This window comes from Fundulus heteroclitus, unplaced genomic scaffold (genome assembly GCF_011125445.2).
Source record: "Fundulus heteroclitus isolate FHET01 unplaced genomic scaffold, MU-UCD_Fhet_4.1 scaffold_49, whole genome shotgun sequence".
Classification (NCBI taxonomy): Eukaryota; Metazoa; Chordata; class Actinopteri; order Cyprinodontiformes; family Fundulidae; genus Fundulus; species Fundulus heteroclitus.
The window spans coordinates 42080-66256 of record NW_023396912.1 but is presented as its reverse complement, the minus strand read 5'-3'; the positions used below and the strand labels follow the sequence as shown (position 1 = coordinate 66256).

General features: G+C 40.0%; 1 protein-coding gene across 1 annotated transcript in view; it reads left to right on the top strand.

Moving 5' to 3' along the window:
• The window catches only part of LOC118560830 (gastrula zinc finger protein XlCGF57.1-like), a 50105-nt gene extending 40172 nt beyond the window's left edge, over positions 1-9933 (top strand). Inside the window, exons 4-5 of the mRNA XM_036132355.1 lie at positions 8920-9107; positions 9919-9933. Coding sequence (XP_035988248.1) covers positions 8920-9107; positions 9919-9933 — 203 coding nt within the window. The remainder of the gene's footprint in view (positions 1-8919; positions 9108-9918) is intronic.
• The last annotated feature ends 14244 nt before the right edge of the window (positions 9934-24177 follow it).

The following is a 24177-nucleotide window of genomic DNA, read 5'->3' as shown; positions in this document are numbered from 1 at the left end:
TCTCTGCTTTTAACCCATCAACCTTGGGGAGCAGTGGGCTGCCATGTGCAGCGCTGGGGATCGAACCGGGTACTTGCATCCTTCTCTGAGTGCAAGCGCGCTGCTCTAAACTCTAGGCCACCACTCCCCTATATATATATATATATATATATATATATATATATATATATATATATATATATATATATATATATAGTAAAGAGAATTGGTCCAAGGACTGAACGCTGTGGTACTCCAGAAGTGACCCTAGAGTTTGAGGAAGATTTATTCAATTCAGTTTTATGTATATAGCACCAATTCATGAAGCTTGTCATCTCGAGGCACTTTACAAAGTCAAAATCAATCATATTATACAGATTGGGTCAGATTATACAGATTGGTCAAAAATGTCCTATATAAGGAAACCAGTTGATTGCATCAAAGTCCCGACAAGCAGCATTCACTCCTGGAAGAGCGTAGAGCTACAGGGAGAGTCGTCTGCATTGTCCATGGCTTTGCAGCAATCCCTCATACTGAGCAAGCATGAAGCGACAGTGGAAAGAAAAACTCCCCATTAACGGGAAGGAAATCCTCCAGCAGAACCAGAACCAGGCTCAGTGTGAACGGTCATCTGCCTCGACCCACTGGGGTTACAGAAGACAGAGCAGAGACACAACAAGAGAGACAAAAAGCACAGAAGCACACATTGATCTAGTAATCTGTTCTACATTAGATGGTAGTAGCGGGTGAGCCGTCTTCTCTGGATGATGTCACAGTTAACAGAACGCCAGACCAGGTGTACCTACTATGAAGAAAAAAGAGAGAGAACAGAAAGTTAAAGCAGAAATGACAACAGTCATTTCAATGTAATGCAATGCAAAACTGGAGAACAGTAGAACTAAGTAGAGAGAGAGAAATACACCCCGATGTCCTCCAGCAGCCTAAGCCTATAGCAGCATAACTATAGAGGTAGCTCAGGGTAACATGAGCCACTCTGACTAGAAGCTTTGTTATGCTTACGGAGTACTGTTATGGGTTACTCTGGGTTAATTGGGTAACAGGTCGTCCTTTAGAGCCAGAGTTGTGGTACAACAACTACAGAACCAAAACAATAGTGCAGATTTCTTTATATTTTATGAATTGGCTGATTGGGCACAGCTTTATAGGACTGGGTTAACGCAATGTGAGATTTTCTGTTCTTTTATCTAACATTATTTTATGTTATTTTGCATTACTACTAATTTGGGTTGCAGTTCTTTGTGTTTAAATCCCAGATTGATTCTAGCATTGTCCTGGGTTCCTGTGCTTTATTGGGTTTTAAATTAAAATAATAGTCTATTTTTAATATTTTAAAATGTATAAATAAAGTATATTTTGTATACTATTTCTGTTTAATATTTTTGTTTAATAATTTTAAGCCAGACCTACTTGGGTACTTTTAATTGGGAGACCCTAGGCCACTGGATATTTGAGAGGTCTACCAGTTGGCTTTAGGGCCATGTCCTCTGTCACAATCCGGGTGTAACAGTATTAAGTAACAAAGACTGAAGTAAAGGTTGTAAAAATAATGGGAAGAAGAGAGAAAAGGAACAATATTTCGTAGAATTCAATGGTAAGGTAGATAGATGAGGAAAGGGAAAGAGGACACAGATGTATCAATGCTTAGTTTAGAGCATACCAGATTAAATAATAGACACTTCATGCATAGATGTTATATTCGTAGAAGTCTCATTACGTGCTGGAGCGCTTCTAGTGTCTCCGCCATATTGGATGGATCTCTCCTGCTCTAGGCTAACTTAGGAGCAGATGGGAGTAAACGCAGTGGGAGCAATTTTGACCGGATTTTCTGCAGTTTAAGGTTGCAATAACTGACGATAACCTCTGATAGTAGATCACATGAGGTGAAGATCACCATTCTGGACTGAGATTAGTTCTGATCATGAGTTTTATTTTTTTAAAGAACACTTTTCCAGGCCTTTATAAAACTGTGAGTATGCATGTGTGCATGAACAGTACGCAGAAATATGAAGAAGTTATTGTTGGTGTACATTTGTGTATGGAGGACCAAGTCTTCCATATTTAAAAATAAATACAGAAATAAATAAATGCTCAATAAATAAATAAGCATACAATTAATTGCCACCAAATTAATAAATGGATAGACATGGATAGAATAATGATAATCTGTAGTGTTTTTTTATTGCCTGGATGTGAATCTGATAATTCATATTGTGCTTTTTATAATCAACTACAATATTTTCTTATCAAGCGAGCTCTGCATAGGGTCCAATGTAATCTTCGCAGCGCGTTGGGAGACTCGTTTTGAGGAAACTACGGTTGTAGCTCACTGTCTGCCTTGCTGTGGTTGCAGAGAGGTGTCTGTTTTGTAGAATAAATCATCCGCCGATGAGTTATTGATCTGGAAAAGCCGAATCTGAAACCACAGAAAAACATTTCAGATCCCAAACGTACAGCGTTCTAATTCTTCCAGTCTATTAGCAGCTTCCCTTAAGAGGTCTGACACTGAACGTCTGCCTACTGAGTTTGACATTACTAGACAATGCTTTAGTGCGGGGGAAAGCCATGTAGATTCGACCGATGCAGTAAAAATGCTAACCAACCAATGGGAAGAAGTTGAGCCCTTAAGACACAGCCCTCCTCATTTGCATAATGAGGCAGAAATGCATACAGAAATGTAAAAAGGACAGGCAGAAATAAATAGCATCACAGAAATATATAGGGTTAAAGAAAATACGAAGGAAGAATTAAACAGACAAAAATAATATAACATGCACATAAATAAATACTTGAAAAAATAAGTAATTAATAAATAAAGTTGAAGATTATAACGGACAATAAATAAATAAGGTAATTATTACAAAGGCGAATAAATAAAGAAGCTAATTAAAAGAGATATATACATTTATTTCTCACTGTATAATTTAATTTCTACCTACATTTATTAATTTGGTGGCAAATAATTTTATGCTTATTTGTTTATTGAGTATTTATTTATTTCTGTATTTATTTTTAAATATGGAAGACTTGGTCCTCCATAGCGAACAGCTTCCTCAGTACAAATAAATGCAGTGTGGGTGAATGAGAGACCCTTCCAAGATGGCCGCGGCGCTGACACGTCCCGATAGCGCACGTGCTGACGTCCATCCTGACGTGTGAATGTCTGTGGTGAAAAGGTGTTGGGTTGAGCCCCAGAGAGAGATTAGCAACGAGCAGAAAGTGCTGCTGAAGAAAGATTGACGGAGTTGAAAGAAGTCTTGGTGGAGCCGGAGGAAGAGATGGAGGATGAGCGCAGACTGCTGGATTTCAGCCGGATCCCCCTGATAATCTTACAGCGAATAGGTAGGAAACAGCAGCTAAGCTACTAAGGTTTTACTGATCAGAGGAAAGTTGTTTGGCTCCATGCTGAACTCGCTATCCGACAGAAAGAGCTGCTTCACCAACGGCTTTCCTTCTTTCTGCTTCTTGATCAAAGAAGCTCATCAGAACAAAGAAGAGCTGCTAAAATTCACACACAATGATCCATCAACCAATCAGAGCTGCCAGAAATAGCTCTAGCACATTTATTCCCCCCACATTATTCAGCTCTGTGTTGATGGAGATCAGGAGTAGTTCAAGTTGTGTTCAGTTGAATCGAGTCCTTTGTAAAAGTCCAGGAAAAGGATAAAGCTTTGATTGTTTATCACATCTGGGCAGTCTAATATGTCGACTAATGTTATCTCAGATGTCTATTTCTTAAAAAGCCTGACTGCGTTTCTTCAATCTTGTCATCCAGAACTAACTTTAATCGCTTAGCAAAAGTTGTGGCCAGGATTTTGTAATCGTTATTCAGTAGACTAATTAGACGATTGTCAAAAACTAACAGATCCATTTTTGGTTTGGGAATAAGAATAATCAGTCCTTGAGTTAAGGTGGGAGACAAAGTTCTCTTAATAATACTTTAATTATAAACCTTCAATAAGAATGGAGCAAGATCCAGTGACTTATAAGACAGCAAACCATTTGTTCCAGGTTATTTATTGTTCTAAAGGCACTTAGAGTCTTATTTTACTGTAAAAGGACTCTCGCTAAATTCTTGGTCATCAGGACTAATTTGCTTTGCTTTAGAATTTAGAATTGGAACAAGTTCCAGCTGGCCATCTATCCCTTTAATTATTAAAAGTGATATTAAAACCACCTCCAAAGATCAGGTAAGCAGTAGGAATTTTGGCTTTTACTTTAAGTCTTTATTTTCATTTACTGTGTTGTAGCAATAAATATTAATGGTTATAAAATTAAGGTCTTAAACATTAGGAATTTGACAAATATAATGGCCTTCCATGTCACTCTCTGAGTGTAAAATGGTACCTGTAAATCGTTTATAAACTGTTATGGGAATCCTCTCGGGCACAGGGGCCTGGAGACACGATGTCTGTGTATGAGATCCACTGTTTGCTGATTGCAAGGTCAATTCAATTTCAATTCAATTTTATTTATATTTATGTATATATATCAATCAGAATACAGATTGGTCAAAAATTTCCTATAAAAGGAAACCAGTTGATTGCATCAAAGTCCCGACAAGCAGCATTCACTCCTGGGGAACCGTAGAACCACAGTGAGAGTCGTCTGCATTGTCCAAGGCTTTGCAGCAATCCCTCATACTGAGCAAGCATGAAGCGACAGTGGGAAAAAACCTCACAATTAACGGGAAGGAAAACCTCCAGCAGAACCAGAACCGGGCTCAGTATGAACGGTCATCTGCCTCGACCGACTGGGGTTACAGAAGACAGAGCAGAGACACAACAAGAGAGACAAAAAGCACAGAAGCTCACATTGATCTAGTAATCTGTTCTACATTAGATGGTAGTAGCGGGTGAGCCGTCTTCTCTGGATGATGTCACAGTTAACAGAACGCCAGACCAGGTGTACCTACTATGAAGAAAAAAGAGAGAGAACAAAAAGTTAAAAGCTGTAATGACAACTGTCATGCAAAATTGAAGAACAATAGACCCTGATGTCCTCCAGCAGCCTAAGCCTATAGCAGCAAACCTATAGAGGTAGCTCAGGGTAACATGAGCCACTCTAACTATAAGCTTTTTAAAAAAGGAAAGTCCCAAGAGCCAGCTTCTAGTGGAGGAGTTCAAGTATCTTGGGGTCTTGTTCACGAATGAGGGGAAGATGGAGCGGGAGATCGACAGGCGGATTGGTGCAGCGTCTGCTGTGAAGCGGGCGCTGTACCGATCCGTTGTGGTGAAGAGAGAGCTGAGCCAAAAGGCGAAGCTCTCGATTTACCGGTCGATCTACGTTCCTACCCTCATCTATGGTCACGAGCTTTGGGTCGTGACCGAAAGAACGAGATCCCGGATACAAATGAGTTTTCTCCGTAGTGTGTCTGGGCTCTCCCTTAGAGATAGGGTGAGGAGCTCAGTCATCCGGGGAGGACTCAGAGTAGAGCCGCTGCTCCTCCACGTCCAGAGGAGCCAGTTGAGGTGGCTCGGGCATCTGGTCAGGATGCCTCCTGGACTTATGCACACCTGTCCAGAGATTCTGGGCAGAGATATTTAAGGACTTATCAAAGTGCCTGAGTTGTAAAATTTCACCTTCCCCACCAGTTTGCTTGCTGGGTAAAAATAGTTTGCATGGTTTTCACTGCATTATGTATCGCAAAGAAAACTATTCTCATGAATTGGAAAAGTAAGGAAAATCTCGGTACCAATCAGTATAGAGATCTTTTGTTGGATCACATTAATCTTGAGACAGCATCTGCATCCACATCTGATCGATCTCTCTGGGCTCCTTTGATCAGCACCATCAATTAGTGGAATGGGGGGCGGTGGGTTGCTTCCTGCAGGGCACAGTGGCTGGCTAGGGGGGTCCCTGGGGCTTTGGGGGCACTTGGAGTGGGGAACCTGGTGGGTCTGACCCCGGGGTCTATTGCCCCCGGGGTCTATTGCCCCCATCTGGGCGGGGCTTGGGAGGCCTAGGGGTGGCCTACAGCGGCCGCTTGCGGCGCTCTTGGGGGGGTTCCGCGGTGACGGACGTGGGTTACTGTCCTGGTAGCTGTGCTGCCGCTGGGTGGGTCTGGGGGCCTGGGGTGTGCTGCCCTCGGGCGGAGGACCAGACGGGGGTTCAGGTTCCGGGGGTTATGCCGCTTGGGGTCTGGGCCGGCGCACACCCGGGTGTCTGCCCCTGCACGGGCCTCTGGTGTGCTGGGGGGCCTCGGGGCCTGTTGAGCTGGTAGGGGGGCATGGACATTAACATTTCATGGCAGATGCTCTTTTCGGTTGGCAATCTGCTACTGGGGGGAGGGAAGGGGGCGAGTGGGGACTAACCCAGCCTGGATGTCCATTGTTGTATGTATGGTAAATTGTTAGAATGTTAGTGTTGGGGAGGGATTACATCTACGGGTGGGAGGGTTGGGGTGTGTGGATATGGACGTTTGGAGGGCTCCGTGTCCGGCCCCCTGTCTCGGTCCTGTGTCTCGGATCCTCGGTCCTAGGATTATTTTTATTCTCAATTAATGATGAAAATTATGGTGCTCTAGCTTGGCACAGGGTCTTTTTATACAACAATAGACTGTTTTCCAGATTAGGTAGGATTCCTCTTGGTGTGTAGATCACCATTTTCTCTCCAATTTCCTAACATTGTGCTCCAAAGAATGCAGCTATGAATTAAACCAGGTAGCCAGCTTCCTGTGAATAATCACCTTCTTTTTTAAGGGAGCTACATTGTCCAATGCAGAACACAATGAGGAAGTCACACTGTTAACAAAGACATCTATTTGTGAATGGGAAGAAAGAACATTACTGCTATCTGCAGGGTAGTTTTGCAATACTGATGATATTAAAAGGGGGACAGACTCTTTAACGTTTGATACAGCATTATCCGATCTACTTAATGAAACGTTATTTTGGGAGTGGAGAACTCAGTTAAATTAAACTCAAAGGTTACAAAAAATGGTCCGATAGGACAGAGTTGTTATATACATTGATTCACATTTATTGATTCCAGCTTTCTCCTGCAACACTTTCTCTTCAAGTGACTAAAATGAACAGTGGATTCTTTAACGCACATCTATGAGCTTTTCTCTTTTTTTTTCAGATCCTGAAAAAATTCTCTGTAAAGATGATGGAGTTCAAACTGAGCTCAGCAACCAGGAGGGAAACTCCACTTTAGATGAGAAGGAACCAGAACCTGGGCAGACAAAAGAGGAGAAAAAGGAACAAGAACATCAACAGTTTGTAGAAGAAGAGAGGCAACTCTACACCTGTCTGGCTGAAAAGCAACTTGTGCTGAAACGGGAGACTGATAACATTTTAACGATTTCTTCTAACGTGCAAAGAGTCCGCAGTGAAGAAGAACAAAGAAGGAACAAACTCATCTCTCAGGGCCCCTCAGAAGTTAAGAACCAAGATCAGGAAGGAAACAATGAGCAAACAGGAAAAAGGAGAGAAGAGCAGAAGCACATTGAGAAACATCCAAAAGACACTGCTGACATTTCAAAACCACAGCCTGACCAAAATTTATATTCTTGTAAAATTGGTAGTAAAAACCTTTCTAAAAAAAGTCATGTTAATAAGATGAGAACAGACGAGCCCAAGAAGCCTTTCTCATGTCTGAGCTGTGGAAAAAAGTTCCCCAAAAAAAGCCGTTTGAAAATTCACATAAGAACTCATACAGGTGAGAAGCCTTTCTCATGTGAGAACTGTGGAAAAAGTTTTGGTGATAGAAGCTCTTTAAGATCTCACATGAGAATTCATACAGGTGAGAAGGCTTTCACATGTGAGACATGCGGAAAAAGTTTTTCAAGGAAACAGTGTTTGAAAAAGCACATGACAACTCATACAGGTGAGAAGCCTTTCAGTTGTGTGAGTTGTGGAAAAGGGTTTAGAGATAAAAGCCATTTAAAAACGCACATGATAACTCACACAGGTGAGAAGCCTTTCACCTGTGTTACATGTGGAAAAGGCTTTAGAAATAAAGGGTACTTAAATATTCACATGACAATTCACACAGGTGAGAAGCCTTTCACGTGTGTTACATGTGGAAAAGGCTTTAGAGATAAAGGCTACTTAAAAATTCACATGAGAATTCACACAGATGAGAAATATTTCTCATGTGAGAAATGTGGAAAAAGTTTTCCACTGAAACAGAGTTTGGCAAGTCACATGATAACTCACACAGGTGAGAAGCCTTTTACCTGTGTGAGTTGTGGAAAAGGGTTTAGAGATAAAAGCCATTTAAAAATGCACACGACAACTCACACAGGTGAGAAGCCTTTCACCTGTGTGAGTTGTGGAAAAGGGTTTAGAAATAAAAGCCATTTAAAAATTCACACGATGACTCACACAGGTGAGAAGCCTTTCACCTGTGTGAGTTGTGGAAAAGGGTTTAGGGATGAAAGCCATTTCAAAATTCACACGATGACTCACACAGGTGTGAAGCCTTTCTCATGTGTGACCTGTGGAAAAGGTTTTAGAACAAAACGTGATTTGGCATATCACATGATAACTCACACAGGTGAGAAGCCTTTCATTTGTGTTACATGTGGAAAAGGCTTTAGACGTAAAGGCTACTTAAAAATTCACATGAGAATTCACACAGGTGAGAAGCCTTTCTCATGTGAGACATGTGGAAAAAGTTTTCCACGGAAACAGTGTTTGGCAAGTCACATGACAACTCACACAGATGAGAAGCCTTTGAACTGTGTTAGTTGTGGAAAAGGATGTATAAACAAAAGCTATTTAAAAATTCACATGAGAATACACACAGGGGAGAAGCCTTTCATGTGTGTTACATGTGGAAAAGGCTTTATACGTCAAGGCCTCTTAAAAAATCACATGCTAATTCACACAAGTGAGAAGCCTTTCTCATGCGATACATGTGGGAAAAGTTTTCAACGGAAACAGTATTTGGCAAGTCACATGACAATTCACACAGGTGAGAAGCCTTTCACCTGTGTGAGTTGTGGAAAAGGGTTTAGAAACAAAAGCTATTTAAAAATTCACATGAGAATACACACAGGTGAGAAGCCTTTCATGTGTGTTACATGTGGAAAACGCTTTATACATAAAAGCCTCTTAAAAGATCACATGCCAATTCACACAGATGAGAAGCCTTTGAACTGTGTTAGTTGTGGAAAAGGATGTATAAACAAAAGCTATTTAAAAATTCACATGAGAATACACACAGGGGAGAAGCCTTTCATGTGTGTTACATGTGGAAAAGGCTTTATACGTAAAGACTTCTTAAAAGATCACATGCTAATTCACACAGGTGAGAAGCCTTTCTCATGCGATACATGTGGGAAAAGTTTTCAACGGAAACACTATTTGGCAAGTCACATGACAATTCACACAGGTGAGAAGCCTTTCACCTGTGTGAGTTGTGGTAAAGGGTTTAGAAACAAAAGCAATTTAAAAATTCACATGAGAATTCACACAAGTGAGAAGCCTTTCTCATGTGTTACATGTGGAAAAGGTTTTAGACGTGCAAGAGATTTAAAAAAACACATAAAAACTCACTCAGGTGAGAAGCCTGTGAAAAAGGTTTTATAAAAAAATTACTTGGTACGTCACATGAGATCTCACAAATGTGAGAAGCCCTTCTGATGTGTGACCTGTGGAAAGAGTTTTGCGACTGAAAAGCTGGTTAAAAATTCACATGAGAACTCATACAGGTTCTAAAAGCTATTCTTCTAGATACTTTGTTGAAACAAATGAGGGGAAAAAATCTGAATTTGTTTTTTTAAAATCTATTTTTATTTTCAATGGACATATGTGTGTCTGAACAGAGATTAAACGGATATAATTTTCTCAGACTTTAGTGTAGCGATACGGAGCCCCTCTGGTGACATGGGCAGAATTTTTTTTTAAGATGTTAAGTCGTGGCCACAACTTAGTAAGTCTTGGCCACAACTTATTCTGCCCGTGTCACCAGAGGGGCTCCGTATAGCGATTAGTGATCACCTGACATTAATAAAGTGCATTTCAAGTCTGTTTATGTCACTTTTCTGATGCTGGATTTGTTTAGTTTGGTTGGTTTGGTCCCAGTTCCTTGGTCCACTTTTTTCTTCTAGCAAAAATCTGCAACATTCTGTCCTGTTGTTGTAGTCTGACTTTGATTTGCTTCTGTTTGTTAAAGATATTTGCATCTGTGTTTCTAAGCTGCAGGGGGCTTTAACAAGTGTGACAATCACATTGGGAGAGGAATTATAGATAAAGCGGGCTTTGACTTTGGCACAGAGCGCTCTCCTCCAAGGAGAGAAAGGTGTGATGATTGTGTTGCATGCATTTGTGGAATGATGGCAGCATTAGTGCTGCTGGAGGACATTGGTGATGGAAGAATGTGGAGGGAACGTGTTTTCAGAGTTCCTGCTGACCTTCTGGTGTTGCACCCTCAGCTCATTATTATGAGAGGTATGTGGTAACTTTTGAGCTGATTAAAGAACAGAGATGAAGCCAACGTCTTCATTCTATTTCACTTTATTCAAAAGAATGCCAAACCCTTCTCTGTGTGTTTAAAACTGTTCTGACAATGACAGTCAATCTATTAAAAATAAAGAGATGAAATATGAAAAAAGGAGGTGAAATATAAATAATTTCACTTCTTTCACTATATAAATTAACAATACTTTTAAACCATTTATTTCAGCCTGTGTATGAAACACTTTTTTTTCCAGTGTCCTGTCTAGCAATGTGTCAATAGGAATTGATGTCTTAATACCAAGGAGAGCTCAACAGATTTTACTTTCACAAGTGGAGCAATCAGCTTTCGTCATATTGCTCCGCTTGATTTATGCATGTAAATAGTTTTATTATGATTCATGCAGGGAGTATTTCAAATTATGTGGACACTACAATGGGAAAGTAGGAGCGTAAAGGAAGAAGAAAAAAGAAAGAAAAGGTGAAAGATAGAGGAGAGAATGATAGAAGGGAGAGTATGAAATGATTTTTAAATGTTCTAATAATTTTGTAATTTCAACCTGTCACATATTCCCCTTCAGAAAAGTTGTTGTCCCCAACATCAGGACCTCCACACATTAACCCCTGGTAAATACCACTATTAAAGTGCAAAAGTCAAACTTTTTCAAAAGGTTTACAGACTGGAACTCTTCATACATTCTTTTTGATTGAGAACTCATTTAGTCTCAAGTGTTCATTTCCCTGTTGAGAGCAGAGTTATCCTGTGTATTGCTATAAACACAAATGTGATTCATATAAAATTGTAACAGTCCTCCCACTTAATCTTTGATAGAAAGAGTCTGGATGAAATCCAGTCTCTTCACACAAGTCTAGGTTAACTGCATTCCCTGAACTAAATAAACAAATCAATAATGTAACACCATATACAAATGGCATGGTCATTTCTGGGTAACAATGCAAAGTCTGCATGTTACAAGCTGGTGTACCCAGTATCATAAATTAATGTTTTTTGTTTCCTGCATTCATGTCTGGGTCTCTGCATCACTTTATCTAGATTCTGTTATGAAGGAGAAAGAGGCTAGTTAGCTGAATGAAGTATGCTGGTGACTATTCTCAGTCATCCAGGTCATGGTCATTCCAAAAGAAAAGTGAAAAACAAACAACTGGACTTTTTTTCTGAAGTTTGCAGATGTTTCGCTTCCTATCCAAGAAGCTTTCTCAATTCAAAAAGTCTGGAGTAATGTTTAGTAGCAAGCTTTATAGTACTGCGCAAAAAAAGGCCTTGTAATGGCTTAGATAACATGAAAATTTAACCGAAACAGGTCCCACCCTTAGTAATAGAGAGTCGTCCAGTTGTTTGTTTTTTACTTTTCTTTGGAATTAGGTGAATGAAGGCTGACCCCTGCAGGTGTGTCCTCTACCTGACCAATGAGTCCTCTGGTGTCTGGTCACCTGCAGCTTCAGGTTTGGGCTCCTGTTCAGAGGAGACAGAGCTTTTAGAGTTGCTGCTCCTAAGTTATGGAAGGCTTTGTCGTTCCATATTAGAAGATCCCCTTTATTGTCAAGTTTTAAAACTCGCCTTAAGTCACATTTTATTCCTTGGATATTAACACATTGAGACTTTTAATCTTATTCCATTTTATAATTGGATTGATATCTTTTGTTTATTTTATTTTAAATGTTTGATTATTGTCTGTACAGCACTTTGTTGCAGCTGCTACTGTTTTAAAGTGCTTTATAAATAAAGTAGTAGTAGTATGTCCATGGTAATTTTTTTGGTTTTGGATTTTAAAGTCTGGTCAGTTTGGCCTTATTTCCTCTAACAAAAGCCTTGTGAAATAATTTTGTCAATAAAATGAATGAATGCTCACTCACTGCACCGTTCTGTCCTTTCTTATTGTGCCTGTTAATTATATTTGCATCTGGGTTTTTAAGCTGCAGGGGGTGTGGCTTTGACAAGTGTGATGGTTTAACCATATTGGGTGAAGAATTATTAAAAAAGCGATGATTGGCTATGGCACAGAAAGCTGCGCTTCAAGGAGAAAAAGGTGTGATGATTCCTAAGATGGACACAATCACACAAGTCCATAAATAATTCCTTTATTGCCCAGCAATGCTGAAATTTTGCCTAATAGCAAAAAGTAGTTTATTCAAGTTTATCACAAGTATACTTATTAGATACTTAAAATGAGCTAGTGTACTTGAAGTTTATATTTTATATAATATATTTAATATACTTAATGGTATAGTGAAATAAAACTAGATTACCAAAAGTATAAACAGAAGGCCAAACCTAAGTACATTAGTACAAAGACTTAAGCGTATACTTGTAGGGTAAATCAACCTCTAATCAACTTATTTTGCCACGAAACTAATAACATTGTCTGTGTTTACAAAAGCCATTCATCCATCCATCCATCTATCCATCCATCCATCCATCATCTTCCTCTTATCCGGGGTCGGGTGGCGGGGGTAGCAGCTTCAGTAGGGAGGCCCAGACGTCCCTCTCTCCAGCCACTTGGGCCAGCTCCTCAGGAGGAATCCCAAGGCGTTCCCAGCAGGGAGACATAGTCCCTCCAGCGTGTCCTGGGTCTTCCCCTGGGCCTCCTCCCGCTGGGACGTGCCCGGAACACCTCACCAGGGAGGCGTCCAGGAGGCATCCTGACCAGATGCCCGAGCCACCTCAACTGGCTCCTCTGGACGTGGAGGAGCAGCGGCTCTACTCTGAGTCCTCCCCGGATGACTGAGCTCCTCACCCTATCTCTAAGGGAGAGCCCAGACACACTACGGAGAAAACTCATTTCAGCCGCTTGTATCCGGGATCTCGTTCTTTCGGTCACGACCCAAAGCTCGTGACCATAGATGAGGGTAGGAACGTAGATCGACCGGTAAATCGAGAGCTTCTCCTTTTTGCTCAGCTCTCTCTTCACCACAACGGGATGCGCCTAGAAATTCTGTCCATAAAAGTTATGAACAGAATCGGTGACAAAGGGCAACCTTGGCGGAGTCCAACTCTCACCGGAAACGAGTCCGACTTACAGCCGGCAATGCGGACCAGACTCTGACACCGGTCGTACAGAGACCTGACAGCCCGTATTAAAGGGTCCGGTACTCCATACTCCCGGAGTACCCCCCACAGGATCCCTCGGGGGACACGGTCGAATGCCTTCTCCAGATCCACAAAGCACATGTAGACTGGTTGGGCAAACTCCCATGCCCCCTCCAGAATCCTGCTGAGGGTGTAGAGCTGGTCCAGTGTTCCACGGCCAGGACGAAAACCACACTGCTCTTCCTGAATCCGAGATTCGACTATCCGACGGACCCTCCTTTCCAGAACCCCTGAATAGACCTTACCAGGGAGGCTTAATAGAACTCCCAAGGCAGTCATTTTGAGGGTTTTCAGATTTTGAAGTGTAATAACTTTTTTTTTACATGAGTCTTACATTATTCGTGCCAGCTGACTTTTCCTGTATCTGTATGTCCTTTATTTCCATATTGTTTTTTTAAATAAAATAAAAAAAACTAATAAAAAATATTGTTACTTTTACCTTTGCTTAAATAAAGGAGCCTTCTTTCTTTAGGCAAAAAAACAGTGTAAAAATATGTTTTGGACCTCATTTTTAGGTCTACATATCCATAATGGTCTTATTAAGCCCACTAGAACCATTATACTTGATGACGTCATCGCTAATCCTGCATCCCATTGGTCAGAATGTCACCCGTCAAATTGACTGCCAGTGGGAGTTCTAGTAGTGTCAGAATTCTGGGAGTAAGTGTGATTCCTCTGTAGTTGGAAAACACCCTCCGGTCCCCTTTTTATGTGTGTAGTAGTATAGAAATGTCTATATATTTCTAAAGAGCTTTCAGGTGCAAAGTACCAGTGGACTAAAGTGGGCGGGGTATATAAGACAAAGCTGCACCCAGCTGGAGACATGACTTCCTGGTGCTCCTATTTGGCTGTGTCTTGTGGATTCTGGCAGTGAACATCAAACTGTGTGGTGCACGTTACTTTATTCCCTGGTGCTGAAACGCCACTGTGCTGCCCTCCTCCTCTCCCTTGTGCTACAAGTGCATGTTTGTGTGAATTGGCAGGTAAGGGAGTAACCCTCATTCTAAGCTCCAGTTGCTGTAGTTCTGTTTAGTGATCAGTCAACTTTCATAGGTCTCCCCACGTTGGGACCACTGCTGCTCTGATTACCTGGATTTGCACGTTTCCTGCCGAAGTCGGGCTGTGGCGGCGGTCACCAGCACCAACTGAAGCGGTGTTTGGGGTGTGGAAGCGGCACTCCCAGTTCGCCTCCTGCTGTGGCGTGGTCTGAGGGCCACCTTCGGTTTTGATATTTTAACTTATTTTTTTGTTATTTTGCCTCAGCCCTTTAGTGGTTTTTATATAATTGTTTATTTTATTTGGGCTGATTATTGTTTCTTTTTTAGATTATTTTTAAGAGTGTTGTGTTTATTAATTGTTTTGTTTGTTTGCAGTACTGAGGTCCGGCGGTGGTGCTGGTGTTGCCACGGAGTCTTCCTTTTTTGTGTGCTGTGATTCCTGAGTTTGGGTTGTCTCTCTGTTTGGTGTTTTTAAAGGGTTTCTTTGTTTGCTGTGACACCTTCCTTATCATGGCCCTTCTGATAGTGACCTCAGCCACTGTAGTGTCTTTTGTTTTTCTTCAAACTTTGTTGGCTTATTATGAAGAACTGGTTTTAAAGTGTTTTTAACTGCATGTAATAAATTGTTCTTCTGGTAAACCTTGAAGCCGTCTCAGATACTTCAAATTATGTGTAAACTAAACCTGTGTGCCTTTTAAAAAAAGATAATATTCTCTGGGTGAAATTCCCAGGGTGGCGTTGTTGAACATTTATTTTATATAATTTCAACTTTTACCTAGTGTCGCCACATGTGTTTAGAGAAAATCCTCTTAAGGTTCTTCAGAGACTCCAGCAACATATGGGATGACGATGTTTTTGCATATGTTGCTGACATTTGAATTGAGAAAATGTTCTGGATGGGAAGCGAAACGTCTTCAAACTTCAGGAAAAAGTCCAGTTGTTTTGTTTTTAAACTTTTTTGGAATGATCATGACCTGGATGACTGTTTTTCAAAAACATCAAAGTAGTGCTTCTCCTGAGTGCAATGGTATTGTATTCATCCATCTAGTTACCATTTTACTATCTCTTTAGCCATAGATGTCAACATGCATGTATAAGCTTGTGTGCATTTAAAGAAAGATGCATGTAAACATGAAAGACGCACACTCCGTCTTCTTTTATTTCATGCCCATATATGCCAGTTTTCCAACAAGGAAACAAGGCTTTTTAATAGCTGTGTAATTTTAAGGCTAATGCACCAGTTCTACTGACAACATTAGCAGCTTAGCCTGCAGCATCTGGACCGCCTCAGGTGAGATACACCTGGCTGCAGCCCTCCACCGTCAGGCCTGGAAATGCATGGCCTACCTTTTAAAATAAAGTCACGAATGAGGTCTGCAGTCTCTACTTTTGTAGAGGAGTCTCAGATGAAGATCTGGAGATATGCTAAGTGTGTGTTGGTCTCACTTAGTCAGTTACAAGTGTGTTAGTAATGATTCAATTCAATTCAATTTTATTTATATAGCGCCAAATCATGAAACATGTCATCTCAAGGCACTTTACAAAGTCAAGTTCAATCATATTATACAGATTGGGTCAGATTATACAGATTGGTCAAAAATGTCCTATATAAGGAAACCAGTTGATTGCATCAAAGTCCCGACAAGCAGCATTCACTCCTGGGGAAGCGTAGAGCTACAGGAAGAGTCATCTGCATTGTACATGGCTTTGCTGCAATCCCTCATACTGAGCAAGCATGAAGCGACAGTGGGAAGAAAAACCACCCATTAACGGGAAGGAAAAACCTCCGGCAGAACCGGGCTCAGTATGAACGGTCATCTGCCTCGACCGACTGGGGTTACAGAAGACAGAGCAGAGACACAACAAGAGAAACAAAAAAGCACAGAAGCACACATTGATCTAGTAATCTGTTCTACATTAGATGGTAGTAGCGGGTGAGCCGTCTTCTCTGGATGATGTCACAGTTAACAGAACGCCAGACCAGGTGTACCTACTATGAAGAAAAAGAGAGAGAGCAAAAGTTAAAAGCTGAAATGACGACAGTCATTTCAATGTAATACAATGCAAAACTGGAGAACAGTAGAAATCAGTAGAGTGAGAAAATTAGACCCTGATGTCCTCCAGCAGCCTAAGCCTATCACAGCACAACTATAGAGATAGCTCAGGGTATGAGCCATTCTAACTATAAGCTTTGTCAAAAAGGAAAGTTTTAACATTAGTCTTAAAAATAGATAGGGTGTCTGACTCACGGACCAAAACTGGGAGTTGGTTCCACAGGAGAGGAGCCTGATAGCTAAAGGATCTGCCTCCCATTCTACTTTTAGAGACTCTAGGAACCACCAGCAGACCTGCAGTCTGAGAGCGAAGTGCTCTGTTAGGAACATACGGGGTAATCAGAGCTCTGATATATGATGGAGCTTGATTATTAAGGGCTTTATACATTAGAAGGAGAATTTTAAATTCTATTATTGATTTAACAGGAAGCCAATGAAGGGAAGCTAAAACAGGAGAAATATGATCCCTCTTGTTGATTTTCATCAGAACTCTTGCCGCAGCATTTTGAATCAGCTGAAGACTTCAAACTGCATTTTGTGGACTTCCTGATAGTAAAGAATTACAATAGTCCAGCCTTGAAGTAACAAATGCATGGACTAGTTTTTCAGCATCACTCCTGGACAGAATGTTTCTAATTTTGGCGATATTCCGGAGGTGAAAAAAGGAAACTCTGGAAACCTGTTTAATATGGGATTTAAATGACATGTCTTGGTCGAAAACAACACCAAGATTTTTAACTTTATTACCAGAGGCCAAGTTAATGCCATCCAGATTAAGGGATTGATTAAGAACTTTATTTTTTGAAGACTCTGGCCCAAAGATTACAACTTCTGTCTTGTCAGAATTTAAATGCAGGAAATTTAAAGTCATCCAGCTTTTGATGTCATCAAGACATGACTGCAGTCGAAGTAACTGATTGGATTCATCAGGATTTATGGATAAATATAGCTGAGTGTCATCAGCATAACAGTGGAAATTAATCCCATGCTGTCTGATAATTTTGCCAATCAGAAGCATATATATAGTAAAGAGAATTGGTCCAAGGACTGAACCCTGTGGTACTCCACAAGTGACCCTAGAGTTTGAGGAAGATTTATTATTAACATGAACAAACTGGAATCTGTCCGACAAATAAGATTTAAACCAGCCTAATGCTTTTCCCTTAATCCCTACAGTATGCTCAAGTCTTTGTAGGAGAATATTGTGATCAACTGTATCAAATGCAGCACTGAGATCTAACAGGACAAGTATAGACACAAGTCCATTATCTGAGGCCATGAGAATATCATTAGTGAACTTCACCAGAGCTGTTTCAGTGCTATGATGAGCTCTGAAGCCTGACTGAAACTCCTCAAGTAGGTCATTACTTTGTAAATGTTCACATAGTTGATTAGCAACTACTTTCTCAAGAATTTTAGATAAGAAAAGAAGATTAGATATAGGTCTGTAATTTACTAACTCATCTTGATCAAGAGATGGTTTCTTAAGTAAAGGTTTAATAACAGCTACTTTCAAAGCCTGGGGTACATATCCATTTACCAAGGATAGATTAATCATGTCTAAAATAGGACCACTGATCAGAGGGAATACCTCCTTAAACAACTTGGTTGGGATTGGGTCTAACATACATGTAGAAGGTTTAGATAAAGCTAAAATTTTAGATAGCTCAGAAAGCTCTACTGCTTTTAAACAGTTCAGACACTGCGCAGGTTCCAAGGATTCCTCCAATGCTGCCTCACTTACTGAGGACGAGGTAATCATGTTTGGGAGGATGCCAATTATTTTATTTTTAATGGAATCAATTTTATTTATGAAGAATCCCATAAAATCATTACTACTAAGAGCTAAGGGAATGAATGGATCAACAGAGCTGTGGCTCTGGGTAAGTTTGGCAACTGTACTAAAGAGAAATCTAGGATTATTCTTATTCTCCTCAATTAATGATGAAAAATATGCTGCTCTAACTCTGCGAAGGGTCTTGTTATACAACAATAGACTGTTCTTCCAGATTAAGTAGGATTCCTCTTGGTGTGTAGAGCGCCATTTTCTCTCCAATTCCCTAACATTGTGCTTCAAGGAACGCAGCTCTGAATTAAACCAAGGAGCCAGCTTCCTGTGAATAATCACCTTCTTTTTCAAGGGAGCTACATTGTCTAATGCAGAACGCAATGACGAAGTCATACCGTTTACAAAGACATCTATTTGTGGATTGGAAGAAACAACATTGCTGCCATCTACAGGGCATTTCTGCAATACGGAGGATATTAAAAAGGGGACAGACTCTTTAAGTTTTGATACAGCATTATCCGATAAAGATCTACTATAATGGAACCCTCTTTTGGGGGTGGAGAACTCAGTTAGATTAAACTCAAATGTTATTAAAAAATGATCAGATAGGACAGGGTTGTGAGGAAATACTGTTAATTCTTCACAATCAATGCCATATGTCAGCACAAGGTCTAAAGTATGGAGCCAAGAGTGCGTCGGTTTATGCACATTTTGAGCAAAACCAATTGAATCTAGGATAGTTTTAAAGGCTACACTAAGGTTATCACATTCTGTGTCAACATGGATGTTAAAATCACCCACTATAATAGCCTTATCAGTATTTAACACCAAATCAGATAAGAAATCTGACAACTCATCCAAAAACTGAGTGTAAGGGCCTGGTGGACGATACAAAACAACAAACAGAAGAGGTTTTATTGCTTTGCAGTTTGGATGAGAGAAACTGAGGGTTAAATGTTCAAAAGAACTGTAGTTATTAATTGGCCTGGGACTAATTAATAAATCAGACTGAAAGATGGTTGCCACTCCTCCTCCTCTTCCCACAGATCTGGGAATGTGGAAATTTGAATAATTGGAGGGAGTTGACTCATTTATACTAACGTAGTCCTCTTGTAGCCAGGTTTCTGTGAGACAAAACAAATCAATCTGTTTATCAGAAATCAATTCGTTAACTAACAAAGTCTTTGGAGGGAGAGACCTTAAATTTAATAGACCACATTTAATTGTTTTATTTTTAGGTTCAAGGTGAACCGTATTGATTTTTATTAGGTTTTTATGATTTGTTCCTTTTAGATAAGTTTTTGATCTGTTAAGTTTTGGCCGTGGGAAAGACACCGTCTCAATAGGATAATGGATGGGTAACAGTACAGAAGCTGCAGAGAGGTGTGTTAAACTACGGCTCTGCTGAAAGGGGGCTCGTGGGCTAAAGAGGTATAAGAATAGAATATGAAGTGGCTCGATGTTTCAGTGGCTGTGGGTCGTCTCTATTTGTAACGGGCCCTGAGAAGAAGCCTGTTTTCATAAAAAGTTGTTAATTATGCTAAATGTCCACCATGTAGTCAGAAAGACACCCATTTTACAGCTAATAATATACTCAAAGCATTTAATGTAAATCCGTATTAGCCTAGCAAGAGCTGTATAGCTTACTAGGATAACCCAACTCTCAGTTTCTCTGGAGCATTTAAACACGTCTCCAGGAGTCTGTCAGTTCAGGGTATTACTGTTCAATTCAATTCAATTTTATTTATATAGCGCCAATTCATGAAACATGTCATCTCGAGCCACTTTACAAAGTCAAATCAATCATATTATACAGATTGGTTAAAATTTTCAGGTTCAAAGACCTAAAACATTCATTAACAACACAAGAAGGAGAAACAACAATGAGGTTTGGTTTTCAAATTATCTTGCAAGGTAGAGGAGCTGAGATGCTTAATATAGACCTCCAAACTTGCTCTAAAGCAGTCCGTCCGCTCCTTTCTTTTTATTAGGCATTGTCAAAATAAGGGGTAGGGAGAAGCAAAACAACTGTGACCTTCAAGATAGTACCAAACAGTTCACACAGTTCAGTTATCCGTAAGCACTCCAGATGGCTGAATAGAGTTCATAAAAACACTTATAGTCACAACATAGTTCTCTGCTTTCTGCAGGCCTTCTGCAAAGATGAGAGAGATCAGCCACATGAAATACACTTTAATATCTAAAACCTTAAAACGTCTTAGTAGTAAAGAGTAAATATATATGATAAATGCAATGAACATAGTACATAAGATAAATAGTAAGAATAATACAGTAATAAAATGCAGAACTGGAGAACAGTAGACTGGAAAACAGTATAAATCAGTAGACTTGGTCGAAAACAACACCAAGATTTTTTACTTTATTACCAGAGGCCAAGTTAATGCCATCCAGATTAAGTGATTGGTTAAGAACTTTATTTTTTGAGGACTCTGGTCCAAAGATTACAACTTCGGTCTTGTCAGAATTTAAATGCAGGAAATTTGAAGTCATACAGCTTTTGATGTCATCAAGACATGCCTGTAGTTGAAAGCTGTAATGACAACAGTCATTTCAATGTAATGCAAAACTGGAGAGCAGTAGGAGAACTCAGCAGAGTGAGAGAAATAGGCCCTGATGTCCTCCAGCAGCCTAAGCCTATAGCAGCATAACTATAGAGGTAGCTCAGGGTAACATGAGCCACTCTGACTAGAAGCTTTGTCACAAACGAAAGTTTTAAGATTAGTCTTAAAAGTAGACGGGGTGTCTGCCTCACGGACCAAAATCTGGGAGTTGGTCCCACAGGAGAGGAGCCTGATAGGTAAAGGATCTGCCTCCCATTCTACTTTTAGAGACTCTAGGAACCACCAGCAGACCAGCAGTCTGAGAGTGAAGTGCTCTGTTAGGAACATACGGGGTAATCAGAGCTCTGATATATGATGGAGCTTGATTATTAAGGGCTTTATACGTTAGAAGGAGAATTTTAAATTCTATTCCTGATTTAACAGGAAGCCAATGAAGGGAAGCTAAAATTGGAGAAATATGATCCCTCTTGTTGATTTTCATCAGAACTCTTGCCACAGCATTTTGGATCAGCTGAAGACTTTGAACTGCATTTTGTGGACTTCCTGATAGTAAAGAATTACAATAGTCCAGCCTTGAAGTAACAAATGCATGGACTAGTTTTTCAGCATCACTCCTGGACAGAATGTTTCTAATTTTGGCGATATTCCTGAGGTGAAAAAAGGAAACTCTGGAAACCTGTTTAATATGGGATTTAAATGACATGTCTTGGTCAAAAATAACACCAATATTTTTTAGTTTATTACCAGAGGTCAAGTTAATGCCACCCAGATTAAGTGATTAATTAAGAAGTTTATTTTTTGAGGACTCTGGCCCAAAAATTACAACTTTGATCTTGTCAGAATTTAAGTGCAGGAAATTTAAAGTCATCCCGCTTTTGATGTCATCAAGACATGACTGCAGTCGAAGTAACTGATTGGATTCATCAGGATTTATGGATAAATATTCAGTTCAATTCAATTCAATTCAATTTTATTTATATAGCGCCAAATCATGAAACATGTCATCTCAAGGCACTTTACAAAGTCAAGTTCAATCATATTATACAGATTGGGTCAGATTATACAGATTGGTCAAAAATTTCCTATATAAGGAAACCAGTTGATTGCATCAAAGTCCCGACAAGCAGCATTCACTCCTGGGGAACCGTAGAGCCACAGGAAGAGTCATCTGCATTGTACATGGCTTTGCTGCAATCCCTCATACTGAGCAAGCATGAAGCGACAGTGGGAAGAAAAACCACCCATTAACGGGAAAAAAAAAAACCTCCGGCAGAACCGGGCTCAGTATGAACGGTCATCTGCCTCGACCGACTGGGGTTACAGAAGACAGAACAGAGACACAACAAGAGAAACAAAAAAGCACAGAAGCACACATTGATCTAGTAATCTGTTCTACATTAGATGGTAGTAGCAGGTGAGTCGTCTTCTCTGGATGATGTCAAAGTTAACAGAACGCCAGACCAGGTGTACCTACTATGAAGAGAAAAGAGAGAGAACAGAAAGTTAAAGCAGAAATGACAACACATAATGCATAATTGAAGAACAGTAGAACTCAATATAGTGAGAAAATTAGATCCTGATATACTCCAATAACCTAAGCCTATAGCAGTAAAACTATAAAGGTAGCTGAGAGTAACATGAGTCACTAGTTATAATTTTTGTCAAAAAGAAAAGTTTTAAGCCTAGTCTTAAAAGTAGACAGGGTGTCTGCCTCACGGACCAAAACTGGGAGTTGGTTCCACAGGAGAGGAGCCTGATAGCTAAAGGATCTGCCTCCCATTCTACTTTTAGAGACTCTAGGAACCACCAGCAGACCTGCAGTCTGAGAGCGAAGTGCTCTGTTAGGATCATACGGGGTAATCAGAGCTCTGATATATGATGGAGTTTGATTATTAAGGGCTTTATACGTTAGAAGAAGAATTTTAAATTCTATTCTTGATTTAACAGGAAGCCAATGAAGGGAAGCTAAAATTGGAGAAATATGATCCCTCTTGTTGATTTTCATCAGAACTCTTGCTGCAGCATTTTGGATCAGCTGAAGGCTTTGAACTGCATTTTGTGGACTTCCTGATAGTAAAGAATTACAATAGTCCAGCCTTGAAGTAACAAATGCATGGACCAGTTTTTCAGCATCACTCCTGGACAGAATGTTTCTAATTTTGGCGATATTCCGGAGGTGAAAAAAGGAAACTCTGGAAACCTGTTTAATATGGGATTTAAATTACATGTCTTGGTCAAAAATAACACCAAGATTTTTTACTTTATTACCAGAGGCCAGGTTAATGCCACCCAGATTAAGTGATTGGTTAAGAAGTTTATTTTTTGAGGACTCTGGCCCAAAGATTAAAACTTCGGTCTTGTCAGAATTTAGATGCAGGAAATTTAAAGTCATCCAGCTTTTGATGTCCTCAAGACATGACTGCAGTCGAAGTAATTGATTGGATTCATCAGGATTTATGGATAAATATAGCTGAGTATCATCAGCATAACAGTGGAAATTAATCCCATGCTGTCTGATAATTTTGCCAATCGGAAGCATATATATAGTAAAGAGAATTGGTCCAAGGACTGAACCCTGTGGTACTCCACAGGTGACCCTAGAGTTTGAGGAAGATTTATTATTAACATGAACAAATTGGAATCTGTCTGACAGATAAGATTTAAACCAGCCTAATGCTTTCCCCTTAATCCCTACAGTATGTTCAAGTCTTTGTAGGAGAATATTGTGATCAACTGTATCAAACGCAGCACTGAGATCTAACAGGACAAGTATAGACACAAGTCCATTATCTGAGGCCATGAGAATATCATTAGTGAACTTCACCAGAGCTGTTTCAGTGCTATGATGAGCTCTGAAGCCTGACTGAAACTCCTCAAGTAGGTCATTACTTTGTAAATGTTCACAAAGTTGATTAGCAACTACTTTCTCAAGAATTTTAGATAAGAAAAGAAGATTAGATATAGGTCTGTAATTTACTAACTCATCTTGATCAAGAGAAGGTTTCTTAAGTAAAGGTTTAATAACAGCTACTTTCAAAACCTGTGGTACATATCCATTTACTAAGGATAGATTAATCATGTCTAAAATAGTGCCACTGATCAAAGGGAATATCTCCTTAAACAACTTGGTTGGGATTGGGTCTAACATACAGGTAGAAGGTTTAGATGAAGCTAAAATTTTAGATAGCTCAGAAAGCTCTACTGCTTCTAAACAGTTCAAACACTGCGCAGATTCTAAAGAT